This window comes from Pleurodeles waltl, chromosome 12 (assembly GCF_031143425.1).
Source record: "Pleurodeles waltl isolate 20211129_DDA chromosome 12, aPleWal1.hap1.20221129, whole genome shotgun sequence".
In the NCBI taxonomy this organism is placed as follows: domain Eukaryota; kingdom Metazoa; phylum Chordata; class Amphibia; order Caudata; family Salamandridae; genus Pleurodeles; species Pleurodeles waltl.
Window position 1 is genome coordinate 48,522,596 of NC_090451.1, and position 15,507 is coordinate 48,538,102.

Genomic DNA, 15,507 nt, shown 5'->3' on the forward strand with positions numbered 1-15,507 from the left:
TTCATCATACTCATTTTTTAGGGTCGGGTGCAAAGCGCTCTGTCCCTGGTGTAATCTCTCTGTGGGCTTTTAACCACGTCCATGTCAAGCCCATCAGTATGTTTGGTTCGTGGGCTTGCATTTTAAAATTAGCTTGATTTAATTAATGAAAGGCATGCATACGTCATGCCTTTTCTGGTATTTAGCCCTCCTGGAGTGCACCGGCCAACTACTGAAACCATACGAGGCTTTAAGTTTTCCATATGGTTTCTACACTGCATTTTCTCTTCATTTCATTTCACAGGCAGCGCGATCTCTCTGGGCAGTACTAGAGCGCTTTGCATGACATTGACCCTGTTACAGGGATATTTGCACTTTTGCCGGTTACATGGATAATTGCACTTTTGCTGATAAGTTTCACTGCGAGCGAACTTCTGTTTTCTTTTGTGTGTTTGCTTTGTGCTCATGGCTGCCGTTGGCTTGGATATGTGAATCTGTTTTACTTTTCACTTTATGGTGCAAGAAAAGTCAGGTTAGGAGTTTACAACGCCAATAGCTTTTAATCGAGCAAATGCGAGACCCATTGCTTTGTAAATGCTTGTTATTTTAGCTTTGAATTGGGCAAATCTGTTAGTCTCATATTTTCAAGGGTAGATTACAGATGTATTAAGGCTGGTGAAATTTAGACGTACTGTCTTTCATGTCTGTTTGCTCCCTTGCTGTCACACCATCACAACCCTGGATGTGGGCTGCAGTTTTGACGGAAGGGTTTTTAATACCGGTGCAGCCCGGTAGGAGGTGTGCATTTTTAAAAGCCTAGCAGAAACAGCCTGGTCACTGTAGAACCATGCACTCTCTCCAGACCAGGCAGTTTAAAAAAAAAAAAAAAAGACAGAATTTAGGAAGAAAGGTCCCGGCAGAGCATGCAAGACACTGTGGGGGAAGGATGGTGACTGCTAGGCAGTGAAATATTGTAAATACTGTGAAGAAGAACAGGTTCTTGCTGAGCAGTGCTGAGATGTGCTTTTTTTTTTATTGGCTCCCCACTGCCAGCTTCGCTCATAGCAGACTACTTTCTGCTAGATCTGAGGCGTACACCTAACAAAACCGTACGTTTATGCAGGCTTAGAGTGGTGACAACTATTGCCTCTCTTGATGCTGTAGACGTAGCCGAAGGTAGTCATTCTAAGCTCAGTCACTTGTTCTGACAGCTATGAGTCCAAGTTAATTACTTACAACTGAACCGGGCGAGCTGGGATCCTTTTCAGACCTGTTCCATCTTTCAATAGCACAAATTATTAAAAGGAGTACAGCAATTTGGAAATGATGGTTGTGTAACTCTTGTGTTTTCTCAGCTGGTACAAAGGATACAGACGTTGACCCAGCTGCTGTTTAGCCTCCAGGTAGGTGTTTTGGTTCCTGATGACTGACGTGGGCGCTGTGCAGGGGGAGGACCTCTAAGCTGTGACTGCTACAGGGGGCACAGGATGGGAGAAAAGAACAATGTATTAGGATTCCTTTCTCCACAAAAAAACCTTCAATGCCTAGCGCCTCGCTACTATTCCAAATGAGAGATTTTAACGCTTCTCGCCATATGGAGCAGGAACCTCGTTTGACCTTCTTTTAGTTGCAAGCCTCATCTTCTTTTTAGGCGTGCCTTCAAAAAGAAGCCACAGCCATGGCTGCCTTGGTGGCATTCCAAAAACATTCCTTTTCCAAGAACTCCGTAGGGCGTCTCTTGCATTACCCCCACCCCTTTGCAGCCCTAGAGCTGTCAGCCCACATCGCCAGACTGCCCACAAGCCCGTATCTTGCTGTCTTGCCCAGACTAAGTGGTATCTGCTTCGTGAGTGTTTATTCTTCTTGGTGAGCGCCATCACAGGAGTTAAAAAGCTGAGCGCGTCTCTCCATGGGAAAGAGAACGGCTTAGTTTGAGAACTTTGATAGAGCTCACCTGTATTACGTTCAATTGACCAGAGGCTCTGCTTTGTGACCAGTAACTTTCACTATTTAAGGAGGTTGTCATGCATCAGGTTGTTTCAGTCCATCAGTCCTACAGCAGTTAACCAACCTCTTTATCCCACTATGCCTTATCCTCCTTCACTTGCCTCTTTCATTCCCTTTCTTTGGATTTTGAACTCTCCTCCAATCTGACCACGTCCATCATTTGAGATAGAGTCCCAGTAACTGGTTATTTTCTCTATCGGTATTGACTCAACTTACCTTGCCGTTGGAAGTGCCTAGACGCTGACAGGGGTTGCATGGTCCGCAGTATCGAGGTGCGCGCATCTGTGTCCTGAGACAGGTTTCACATTCTGGTTGTCTTTCCTTCCAGGCAGTAATATCCCAGCAGGACAGCTACATTGAAATACAGAGAGCTTCCTCTGTTGACCGGGAGAGGCAGTACCGGGCGCCAAACCCTCGCGGAAACTTGTTGGTCGAGCAGGAGAAGCAACGGAACTACGAGAAGCAGAAGGAAGAGCTGGCCAACGTGCACAAGCTTCAGAACCAGCTGCGGCACGAGCAGCAGCGCTGGGAGCGCGAGCGCGAACGGCAGCAGCGGGAGCGCGAGCGGACAGAAGCCCACCTGCGACAATGGGAGGCGCAGCTGCAGCAGGACAAGCAGCGCGTGGGCCAAGAGCAGAGGGCCCTGGAAACCCATCGAGAAGAGTACCAGCACGACCTGGAGAGGCTCCGGGAGGCACAGCGAGCGGTCGAGAAAGAGAGGGAGCAGCTGGAGTTCCGAAGAAAGAAAAGGGCGAGTACTCTGTCGGGTCCCTTTTCCCCCGACCTGGTACAGGTGAGAGACTCCCTTGCAACTTTCTATGTCACATTGTGAGAGATATAACATATACCTATTCATTGTGCTCTGGTTCATTCGAACAGACCGGTTGCACGGCTTGCCTATCTGTACTCCAAATTATGCAGCAATATTAGTCTGCTACAAAATATAGGAAACATAACCAGGATTGAGACTAAAAATATCTTTATTAAGAACAATAACTTCAAATGTGGCAATTTCTTCTCTCTCCTTCCTTTACATGTGTGAAAATTGGTTTGTCTGTCAAGTGTGTCCTTTTAAGATTTCCTTAGGAATGAGTACCAACGTTATTTCTGTATGTCAGTGATTTAAGTAGCCAGCTTTCTGCTGTAAGAAAGTCACCCATTTAATCATTTTTTCCCCTTGTCATGAAGCCTCTTTAAAAACAAAACAAAATCATGTTCAGTTGGTTACATTCATTTGCTTGGATTGGGGAGATACACTTCAAATAGTCTTCTGAACAAGAACCACTTTTTAGCTTAGTTTTTTTCCACTAATTTCAGTAGCCCTTATGGATTCTTGTACAATGTTATTTAAAAAATTGTATGAGGTTTTTTTTTTTTTTTTTTTTTTTTTTTTTAAACTCAGTGTTTCTAAATGTACTGCTATGTTGACATTACCCTTGTTGGAGACAAAATGTATCAACTTTATAGATTGTTTTTCCTTCTGTGTATTGCACTTTGAGGAAATCCAACATTCAGACGAAATATAACAATTTAAGTGCTCCTGTTCCAGTCCTGACTTATAATGTTCTTTTATCTATTTAGGGCCTCAGCCATTCTGCAAGTTTCAACGGAGAAGGGTTATCGGGTGCTGAAGCAGCCGTCCAGCACATGGTGAAGCTTCCCGGCATGGTGAGCGCCTCCATGTCTGCAGCCGACTACTCAGAGCGCCCAGAAGTGGTGCGAAGAGATAGCGGAGCAATGGAGAACCGCCTGGGCCCAAAGAATGAAGTGCCGATCCATTTGCTGAGCGCCACTAACCAGATCCAGAAGCCGGCGGCCGTCCAGCAACAAATCCCCAAAAAGCTGGCAACCTTCACCAAGGGAGGAAAAGAGAAGGGTCCGAAGAGCAAGGCGTCCCACCGAACCGACAGCTCAGGTGAGGCTCCAGCGAGAGAGCGCTTCGGAGTAGCATCTCCAGCTCTTGCATGCATGGGGCACAATTTACAAAGGTCCCCCCGGTGCTCCATTCCGAATGTGCTTATTTTTGTGGGCTTAAATAGAAGTTTATAATGAGGGACGTGTGGGTCCCGCCGAGAGTCCACTGGATTGTTTGAAGATGTTCCACTTAGATTTTCTTTCTGCTTGCCACTGCTGCCAACAGCAGCCCCCAAGGGTTTTGCTGGGATTGGTGAGTCAAAAACTAGTTGTTATAACCTCTAGTTAGAAGATGAACGTTCCAGACACTCACTCCGGCACATGCATGTCCGCACGATGAAGCAGCCATTTATTAGACCCAGGGTTCACGGCGGTGCCCCGGCCATGTACTTCGCTCCACTTACCTCTATAACCAGTTGAAAATCTTGTGCAGTTCTCAGAGTTGTGCTGAGGCCAACACTCTGGAATGAACTTCCAAACTATTTAAGACCGTTTTTTGGGGAAAAGTTAGTGTCGGATGTTTTCCAACATCTATTCTTGATGCCTTTTGCTTTGAGATGTTAACATACTGCCATGTTGGATGACAGAGGACAGTCTGTAGTCCCTGCCTCAGTTACTGCATTTTGCAGCTTAATGCTGTTCTAGATTCACACATGTATTGTTCCGCCATGTAGAGTGTGGAGAAAAAAAAAGTACTTTTGTGTGTTGACTCTACCATGATACTGACCTTATGCGCATAATACCCACCCCATCATCTTTACGTGTTTTTTTCTACAGCTGAGTTCAGGGTTAGTTTGTTTTGGGTCATATATTCCAGTACATTGACATGCTTTGCATTCTTCTGCCATCTGGTGGTTGTTTAACAAAGTTCACCTTGATTTAGTTAAAACTTTGTTCTGTGCATTTCCAGTGGCTAGCCTTTAATGGGGTCTCCAGTAGGAGGTTGGCCAGTGCTCACAAAGCTAAAAGTGCCATTGCCTTCTTGGGATTCAATTTTTATGCTCTTCTGTAGTTGTGCATTGCACATTTGTGTTTTTTTCTTGATAAATGTGTCATTTAGGTTTTGGCCCTAGTGTCATAGAAAATTTCTACGGCTGTGTGTGCACCAAGCGTGCAGGAGTGTGTTACAGTTCAGTTGTTAGGCAGAGCACTGGACATTTGCAGAAATCAAGTCCAGGACAGATGAGTTTCAGAAGTAGGAGGAGGAAGCAGGGCCTTCAAGTGGGACGTCTGTGGTTACAGACACAGTTAACAACTACTACTGTGCCCATGTTTGAGCTTGCGATCCCAAGACAAGAACACTCTTCAAGCCCCAAGGATAAAGACACAAATGAGACAGTATTAGACGCTGGATAAATACAAAGGCAACCAACATAGGACTTCTACATGTCTGAAAAGACTTCACCTTGACAAAGAAGAGTTTCCTGGCCTGGCACCAACCTGTCAACAGAGATAATGGTTCCAAGGACCAAAACCCATGAATTGAGTCCATATTTATCCAAGCACCGGATTAAGGGCCGGATACCATGGTCTTTAGTGAGTGGCATCAGGAAGTTAATGACCACTACTGCGGCCAGATCAATGTGCAAGGACACTGCCTGCCCCCCTCTGGTGCATAACTTAGAACTGAAAATGATGATGGGCCAGAAACATGTGAATAGGAGCATACATGTCATGGAAAGGATGCAGAACCCAGAATGTCTTAATAAGATGAGGGAAAAGTATCTTTCTGTCGTTCCCCCCCCCCCAAAAGGGCCAAAGACGTGTTTTTATCTTCAAGCACGATGTTGGTGGTGTAACAGAGCACCGGACAGTTGTCTGGAAAATCCATGTACTCCAGACTCTTCAATTCCATTTACCTGAGTTCTGGTGTCTTTTCTTGACGTTGGTGAACGAAAAGCCCAACCCTCTAAAAATCGATTTATTTGATTTCTTACCCTTTTACTGCTAGCCTAATTATGTTTTTGCTCACGTTTGGAGTTGAATGGACCTGTGGGTGGGGCGAACTATAATCTGTTTTGGTTGTGTCCATTCAACACCACTGTCTCCTAAGCCCAGTGCTTGTTCATAGGAATTTCCTCATCTTTTATTTTAGGTTGTCATACTGTGACATAGTAACTTCCCATATGTATGCAAAGGCCTGGTGGCCCATATGCCTATTAAAATGGAAATAGAGAGGCCTCACTGTAGGAAGCTTGCTCTTTATATAATGGACCAAAAGGAGGTACACTGTGCAAAGAGTCCAAGCAAACCCTAGAGGTATTACAGAGGCACATATGGCATCCCAAATGCTCTCTCTTGTGGTAGTGTGGGCGAGCGGTTAAACATATCAGAGGTTAAAGCACACACATAGGCAGTAAGTGAGACACACACTCATTAAAGAAACCTGACACCAATTTATAAAAATAACACACACTTTTATATAAATTTAGATACCAAGATCACCGGAATCAGGTGAGTACCTTTCGAGATAGGAATTTTTTGAGTTTGCAAAAGTTGACAGTGCATTTTTCAGATGCATCGGTGTTATCCTATGCAGGAAGAACAAGCACTGCTTACACGTAGAGCACAGCGACTTACGGGACTAGTCTCCTGGACTTAAGGCAGGTATTGGGCAAGGTCCAAGGCCACACCAACAGGTCACCTCGGGCGGCACTGGGTCGGCCGGGTGCAATGGAAAAGTTCAGTGTCGGGTGCTCCATGTAAGTCTATGGGGATCAGTCCAGTCACACAGTTGCTGCAGGGGTGGGCTGGGAGTCCAGTCCAAGGTGAACCACCAAGGAGGTTCAAGTCTTGGGAGCGTAGGGACACCAGTTATCCTGTTCTCCTCAGTGTGGGGCGTCCAGTTGCAGAGGTGGTTTGGGCCATCTGGTTTCAGTCACCATTGGCTGTTGTGGTAGAGGGGGCCTGCAGAAACAGGTTGCAAGGTATGGATTGGGGTCCAGTCTGACCAAACCAACAAGTGGGCTCAGGTCTCTCGAGCTGGGGGGGATGTGGGGACAGTTGTATTCATCTTCTCCTCAAAACGGGGCGTCCGAGTGCAGAGGTGCAGTGGACCGTCGGGGTTTTCATCACTGGAGGCGGCCCTGATAAAGATCAGGATGTCCACAGTGGGTGAGCTCAAGGTGGGCTTCGTCTCTGGAGGGCCTGGAAACCATGCTGGCACCATTGGCCCACTTCAGCTCGGGCTAGGAGATTTTGGTGCAGTGGTGCTGTCCAGCGTCCGGTTTTTGGTGGTCCCGGTCCTCACAGTTCTTTCTTGGGTTGCCTCAAATACAAGGAAGCAGCTCCTCTGCTCAAAGAGAATTCTTCTTGGTGATTTGTGAAGCATTGGGGCTCTCCCGGTGTCTTGGAGGCTGCAGCGGCAGGACAGGTCAGTTGCTTCTCGAGGGTCGAGTGCAGCGGGCAGGCTCGCAGGGCTGTCGCCAGGTCCATCATGCTCTGTGTTTCTCGGGTTCCGCAGGCCTCTTGTCCACTCCTTATGTGTCCAGCGAAGATCTGTTTTCCTGGTATCAAGTACTCAATTTAGGGGGCATTAATGGGAGTGGAGAGTAGTTAGCCACTGGACTACTTACTCTTGGTCACTACGCCCCTTAAATGACCTTCCTTTGTGGAGTGGGCATCACCCTGTCCCGGAATTCCTAATTCCACCACACACAAGATGACTTATAAATATTATGTGCAGTGTTTTGGGGACGTCGTGTTTTCACTTTTAGGAGCACCTTGTCATGCAGCCTGCAGTTCGCATGAGGTTGGTACTGGGTCCCCTAGAGTGGCACAAACTGTGCTGCAGCTCTTGGGGACCCTCTGCAGTCCCTATGAGGGGTACCATTTACTAGGTACTTACCAAGGGTGCTTCAGGGCTGGTCACTCGAGGATCAAGTGACCAGGGGCCAGAGGTCTTGGTTTTAGGGGAAATGAACACTGGCACTGGGGACCTGGTTAGAAGGAACCTTGTGCACTTCAGTCAAAGTTGCATCAAAAAACAGGCAAAACATTGTGTGTGTGTGTGGGGTGGGCGCTTACCTTTTCATGGTATGCGTACACACCTCCAATGTCACAAAAATCATATTCCGAAGAGACTCAATCGAGAGGGTGTAGCTCCTGCGGCTCAAGGATGAAGGGAGACTTGACTTACTGCAGTGATCAGTGCCAGCAGGCACTAGGTAAAGGATGCTTGAGGACAGCGTCCACAGTGCCCTAGCTTCATCTTGATAAAACAAACATTCAGATCATCTGTGGGAGAGGGTTGACTGTATCTTCCCTCCAAATGTGCGCTGAAGATCCATGCCACTCCGTCTTCATACGCTTAGAAATGATCACAGAGTCACTGTGCAGTTTGGAGCGAGACTCGGAACCTCTTGCAGCATCCCTCGTTCTTCCAGTATCGCAAAGGCTATGCAAAACGGACTGGGTTGAATACTGCAGGGCTACACAAAAAGTGTAGTGTGCAGATATCCCGCATCAATAACGGTGTGGATTTAGGCATAGTTTGCATATAGGAACCTGGCTTTCTTGTTTACGCTAGTACCAAAGACTGGTATATAGAGAGGTCAAAATGACTTACAAGGGAGTGCTGGGGGCGGAATGCAGCATGTTAGGGCTGGTTATTAGCATTCAAGAGACCCAAAACTAGGATTGCAGCACAGTAATGGTATTTACACCCCCTAAAATACCTTCAGGAGTATCTTCCATGGAGTTAGTAGTGGAAGATCCTTGCATATCTCAGATAGATACTCTGATGATGATTGAAGAAAAGACGGTTCAGTAAGAATAAGGACTGCCTCCTTAGAGGAAATGCAACAGCCCCAATCTACTCATGGCTGCAGCAGATTTGTGCAGTGCTTACAATTGTGCTAAATAGAGCGGCAGAGGGGCTTGATATTGAATTGAAATAAGGAGATGCCTTACGAGTTAAACTTTGTTTCAGAAGCCACTTCTGACATTCATTTTGACATGCTGGAACAGACCTTCTAGATTTTGTCTAAACAAACAAAATCAAAATTGGTGAACCCAAGAAACCAAAAAACAATATCAACCAATGTCTCTGTTGTGTTATATTAAAAATTCTCAGATATTCTCAAAAATGCTCATTTGCCCAGGAGCCTTATCACACATCTCTTCTGTGAGAGAGCTGTCCCCTAAATTCAGGCCAGCCCTGCAGAGTAAAAGCTGCCTCCCAAGGGAGACTTCCTTGTTGTGGTTATTTTAAGTTGTAGGAAAGAAGCTAATTTTCTAGTTGTGGTTATTGATTGAAAGAGCCAAATTTAAGACGCTGAATCGGTGTACACTTGACTAGGTTGTTCCACACAAGAGCATTCTGCGTGGATGTAGCGCTTCTTCCACCAGACATAAGATCTTAAAGATTGGAGTCTCTTAAGTTGATATTTGGGGGAGTGGTGGTAATGATGGACAAATGCGGGCAGAAGATTGATGCATCCTAAGAGGGACATGCTGGGTGGCCACTGCTAGAATGTTGCTCAGTTTCATCTAAAGTGGTGTCCTTTGCCTAGAGGAGCTCAGCTTAGTCTTTGATATGATAGGAAAGCGCATTCAACAGATTATGTCAGGTCCTCTGAATCCTCAGTTTATAGCTTTTTGAGATCAGAGGTCTGATAAGATTTTGAATAATATTTTCTGAAGATGAAAATATGCCAGAATATATTTTATTTACTTCCCTTTTTCCTTGTTTTTCATAAGAGATCAGAAAAAGCTTGATTTATATATTTTATTCAGCGGTCGTTTATCTGAGTGGTTTGCCTTCCACTTAAACAGTGCTGGTGTCTGCGCTTGATATTTTGTGTATACCTTAAGACTAAACCTGGAATCTAAGCCTATTAGATGAGCCTTAAAACTAGCCTAGAATTGGGGAGCGATTGGTGATAGCCAGAAACAAATTGGACAGTGTTCCTTCTGATTACATTATCTTGAGCTATAATTGTACCCCATTTGTGCTTTGAATCTTATTCTTGAGAGAAAATGCACCAACACTGGAAGATTGAAGTTAATGGCTGAATGATTTCTCTAGCAAAATAGATTAGGGAGAGTTTTACTTCTTCTGGGCAAAAATTAGTTCAACGTTAATGACTTTAATAAGCCTAAGAGCAAGGACGTATTGCTTGAAATTCTGAGTCCTTGGAGTAAGTCAGACTTTCCGGCATTTGCCAGTTCAGACAATTTAACTAGATGTTTATTAAATCTCCTAAATTCACACAGAATTCATGATCGAACTTCCTTTGAGCTAAATATCTAATTTTTGTGGAGGCCCTTTACACACATGTGGATGTAGGAAATCTTGTTGCATTGTAGCATACTTGTCTATAAGGACTTAGAAATCTTCTTGCATACAAAAGGTTAATTAACCTTCAAAAGATGATTATGAGCCAGAGATTCGTTCCTTGAAATCACCACTAGTAGAGTATTGTCTTAACTCTAGAGCTGCAGCGCAGGGCCGCTTTGTGGGAAAGAAAGTGAGAAATTGGAAGGATGGGTTTGTAGATCGCCTTCAGCTCTTTTGAATTGCGAAGGCAGCCATGCTGCGAGTGCGCTTCAATAAGTGCCGTGAGATGCAAGGTCCTTCTCCCCACCTACACAAAAGGAGTAGCAATCTTTAAAGAGAACAACAAAATAGTGCGTCTGAACAATAATGATTTCTCTTAACAAAGAAGCAATTCCTACCAGACGGTTCGAGGAGATCACACTTGATCATGAGTATCTGGTATTAGGCTAGGAGTTCAGCTATTGTTTCCGAATACACAGATCATCTCTGTTTGTCAAACATGTCAACGAGGCACTTCCAAATATTGAGGAGGAGAGTGTAGGCTTGAGGTGGAATTCTGACTGTCGCTAGTTCATCAGCAGGGACAGCCATTCCTTGCGTACATCATAGTGGAAAGCATGGCATTTCATTAGGAGTTACATGGTCCTGGTGTCAATCCCCAGCCCTCTGAAGTTCATCTAGATATAAGTGAAGGTCCACATTAAAATTCCTGACGAGGAAGGCAGCGGACACATTTCTGCATTACAATAAACAACACTTCACAAAAATGTCGCCTCCGCATCCCAGGTGGGTGAAGGTTGGGGTATTTTTAATACCTGTAGACAAGCTTGTCTCAAACAGAATCAGCACTTAAGGTAGTGGCCTAGTGATACGGTGCACAATTTACCTGCAACATGTAGATCTTTATGGAAGGAATCCTTACCTCTGAGACCGGGTCTTTTCCAGCCAGCCACTAGAGAGCAGTAGTGTATGGGAATGTCAGATGCCTTTAATCTTTAGAACTAGTGTTTGTTCCTGCAAAATGATGGGTTGAAAAAGTCCTGAGAGCACCTTCGCACCATCCTCATCATGGTATAGACATTACATGCCTTGGCAATCACTCCCAGTGTTCTTGTCTCAAGTTGGTGCACAGGGCGTAAATTGGCCCACTCTGAGTCTTCCACAATTTTGCCACATAACCTGAGCTCAGACATTAGCCTAAGATCTTCTTTGAATTGTCATGTGTCTCTGATTTATCATCTGAAGACTGTTACTAAAGGGAACAATTGTATAATATCAGAGCCTGTATCTGACATCATCTCACCTACGATGATTCTGCTTCTTGAAGGTTTTGCTGGATACATTCTCATCTTAACTTGCTGACCTGTGATAGGTCTCCTTCATGACTCCTCATCGAGTGCTCCTCTCTTTATGTGCCCTCTCAGTATACAACGGATGTGTTGTTTTATCCCATCATGTTCTTGTCCAGCCTCTCATCTTTACGCAGCAGCATTTGCACCATTGTAACAGCGGTTATAGGGAAAAGGAATAAATTAATCTCGGACAGGTAAAGGTTCAGCCACAACTCTCTGATCTCATGATAACTTCCTTCAATGCTCCCGCTCGAAGCGAGAACCAGGTTCAAATTTGGATTCGCCTTTTATACAAACCTCAGTATCTCACTGACTGATTGACTGTATCCAGTGGCAGGTAAGCTTTGGAAGGATTTGTTGCAACCATAGATACACAAATTGAGAATTTCCCACAAATTGAGACACTCCTTTAGAGGCACAGCAACTAGCCTCTAGAACTCTCTCGAGACATGAGGAACACAACCGACTCTTGTGGTCGTCTGAAAGAGACGGAAGACTAGTTCCTTCAAAATGTTCTTAACCTGGATGTTGACATCACTGTCCTCATGGTTAGTTCGGTTTCTGTGACACGAACTGCAGCTTTCAGTTTATGTTACAGTTTAGTTACTTTGAATTTGTATTCCTAGCAGACATGAACAAGATATACAGTAAACTGCATGTTAATTAATGTTTATGATTGTTTTCTTGTAAAGCTTACCCATTACTACCCGGTACAACAAAGCTTGTCTAAAAATGGGTAAATTAAATCAGCTGTGCAGATCTTGGAATATAGATGCTAGAAAACCATTGTAGGATTTATGCAAAATGTTTGTGACGGGCAGGAACTGGTTACTACAGATAGACTAGAAACTGGTGTGCACGTATGTACAAGGGTAGAATGGGAGTACCCTCACTTCACAACATTTCAAGCATTCCTAGTTCAATTGCTAACTTTTTATGGGAAATGTGTTGGAAGTCTATAAAGCCTTCCGTATTTATCGCAGATCCTCTTTAAACAAAAACAAAAAAAAAAGACTGTTGCCTACTGTACCTATACTTGTTTTTGTAAATTGCTGGGAAAAGGGGCAACCAGAGCCCTCAGGCTTGAGGAATGAGTATTGGGCTGGCTTCAAGAGGAACCCGTGAGGCTTCTTCAGATGGGGATGTAATTTGCAGGATTGAACTCCTACTACTGAAAGAAAGAGGTTGCTGCATTTGTCCTGGATTTTAAAGCCTGGAGAGGAGCGGCAATTCCGCTTATCCACACTTTTGGTCTTGGAATAAAGCAGGTGTAAGGAAACCCGATTGCTTGAGTTTCTATACGAGAAGGTGATTCATAGGAGGGTGAATGCTCTTCGTATTGGAAAAAAATATCCTGAAGTGATCTTTTTTCAGGTTTGCAGAGATCCATTGTTTACCTTTCTGGAGGCTCCTCCTTCCCCCTGCATAGCCTTTGACTTGTTTGTAAAAAGACGCCTCTCACAAGCATTCAGTCAAATCTTTTCTTCTCAATTATATTCTTCCTGCACGCAAGTCAGTTACTCCCCTTGTCTGTCAGCATTTTCACTATAGTCCGTAAGCCCTGTATACCCTGGAACGTGCACACCTTTAAGTGACTTGCTATGTGTATCCCTGTTTATACTCTGGTTCCTCTTCCCTTCCTGTATCCTAGTACCTCTATCACTGTGTGGGCACTATAACCTGTATCCTGTGCCTATGCCCTAGTACCTCTACCCCTGTGTGAACTCCAGAACCTTTACCCGCTGTCTATATCGTATTACTTTTATCCCTTGCTACAATCTAGAAGGTGTAGCCCTCTTTATACCTGTTTCTCTTCTCCTTCCTGTACTCCTGTACCTCTACCCCTGCATAGACTTTAGGATATCTATCCCCGTCTACACCCAAGTACCTCTACCCCTGAGTAGCTCTCAAACATCTGCACCGTGTCTATGTCCTAGTACTTTTACCGCATGCTAGAATGTGTATCAATTTTTTTACCCACATCTCTTGTTCCCTTTCAGTATACTAGTCTACCCTTGCGTACACTCAAGAACCTCTACCACGGCCTACACTCTAGTACTTCAAATTCTACCCTTGGTCTACACCTGTGCCACCACCTATACTCACACCCTAATACTTCTAACTTTAGTACTTTAACCCTTCCTTATACCCTTCATTGTCTGCTCTTTCCTATACCTTTGCACGGTTCTAGCTTATCCTCATCTGATAGAGACAACTTACATTATAATTCTCCCCAGGCGACAGACTAGATCCAGAAAAAGTTTTCAGCAGTACCTCTGCGTCGGTAGAGACGTCGTCCACCAGACATGACGTCGACTGAGTCCATATAGTCCCTCCGACGCCAGTTTCTTCTTTTCCACGCCGCAAAGTGGATCCGTAGAAGCAGTTCCTCAGGCCATTTTTTTGCCTTCCTTTTAAACGGTTTTCGTCGGGTGGAACAGTGTGTATGCCTTCTGCCTTTAAGCGTTGTGGGTCCTGTGCTTGACAGATGTCGGTCACGGACCCCTATTCTGTCTTGGAGATTGCGATGCTTGTCAACAGTTGAGACCTAAGGTGGTGAGGGAACAGTGGATAAAGCTCCTGAAGGTGTGGTTGTCGCAGTCTTCCCAGGAATCCCTTAGGCGTCGGAGTCCTTCTCCATCCAAGACCTGTCCGTGTGAACGTTCTAGGAATAGTTTGTGAGTGGCTCCTTCGACGTCTCAAGGTCCATCGACATCTCAAAGTAAGTGTAGTCCGTGGTCGTAGTGTCCTCCCCCGGCCTCACCGCCCTGCGCAGCTCCTCCCGTTCCTCTGTGGACAAGTCAGCACAGGAGTCTAACCCGTGTCTTCCTTTTTTTCCTGTTGCCAGGGCGACTCTGGCCCAGATGCGGGACTATTTCTCATCCCTGCATGCCATTTTGGGACTTCCCCTCCCTCTAGAGCGCCTTCAGGCCCTAAGAAGGTGGAGGGTTCCCTGATGGGATCTTCACCGGCAGCTTCGTCCTTGTCCTCGGTGCCCGTTGAGCACCCTGACTAAATTTCTGTAGTCAGTTTGGCACCTGTGTATGGCTTCCACCTTCCGTGCCTAATTCTTCTGTACCAACTCCATTATCTGCTCCGAGATAGGACTTGCCAACTCTGGTGGTGGTGGTGCCCTCGACTTCGCTCAATGCCCCGATTGTTATCTCTCCGGAGTTGCTCTTTGACCCTTCGATGTCGAGGTCTCACCCTCTCCACGTCGGTTGAACCTGACGCCGGAAGTGGCGCCAATGGAGTCCGCTATCACTGATGCTTGCCCTATATCTTCCAGAGCTTCAATCAGAGGGTCCTGGTTTGGCTGGTCAGGCTCACGTTTCTGACACCATTCCGCTTTCCCAGTCGGATTGGTTCTTTGACTTGGGCAATGCTAGTGACCTGGACTCCTCCCCGGCTTTCAGCCTCTTGTCATCCCCTGGGTTAGCGTCAGAGGCGAATTCTGATCTAGCAGACATGTTAAAGTGTGTTTCAGAAGTGTTGCACTTGGACCTTCCTACTGTTCAATCGTCCACGGGCCCTTTACTTGATGTATTACATTGCGACCAGTCTTCGGTGGAGGTGGTCCTTCCGTATTGTGAGGCTCTTTTTGAGATCCTTTTGGGGGCTTGGACCCAGATGGTATCTGGCCCCCTTGTGGAGCGCTCTTTTTTTCACCACAGGACAGCCTTGCAGGATCCATTTTGCCTCCATCGGCATCCAAGTACTCAATGCTTTGTGGTACAAACTGCTTTAGCTGCTCAGAATCCTCCGCATGTGTAGGAAAGTAGTCTCTTTCTAGCATGGTTACCCCTGCTTTTGGCCTGTTTTGTGAGTGTGTGTCAGTATGTTTTTACTCTCTCACTGGGATCCTGCTAGCCAGGACCCCAATGCTCATAGTTTGTGGCCTAATGTGTATGCCTGTGTAGTGCCTAACTGTGTCACTGAGGCTTTGCTAATCCGAACCTCAGTGCTTATGCTCTC

General features: G+C 45.5%; 1 protein-coding gene across 3 annotated transcripts in view; it reads left to right on the forward strand.

The window, feature by feature from the left end:
- ARHGEF18 (Rho/Rac guanine nucleotide exchange factor 18) overlaps positions 1-15,507 on the forward strand; it is a 389,375-nt gene that overhangs the window by 352,103 nt on the left and 21,765 nt on the right. For all 3 annotated transcript variants that reach the window (XM_069215795.1, XM_069215794.1, XM_069215797.1), the window contains 3 exons: positions 1,335-1,382; positions 2,315-2,779; positions 3,568-3,901. In XM_069215795.1, the coding sequence (XP_069071896.1) occupies positions 1,335-1,382; positions 2,315-2,779; positions 3,568-3,901 (847 nt within the window). The remainder of the gene's footprint in view (positions 1-1,334; positions 1,383-2,314; positions 2,780-3,567; positions 3,902-15,507) is intronic.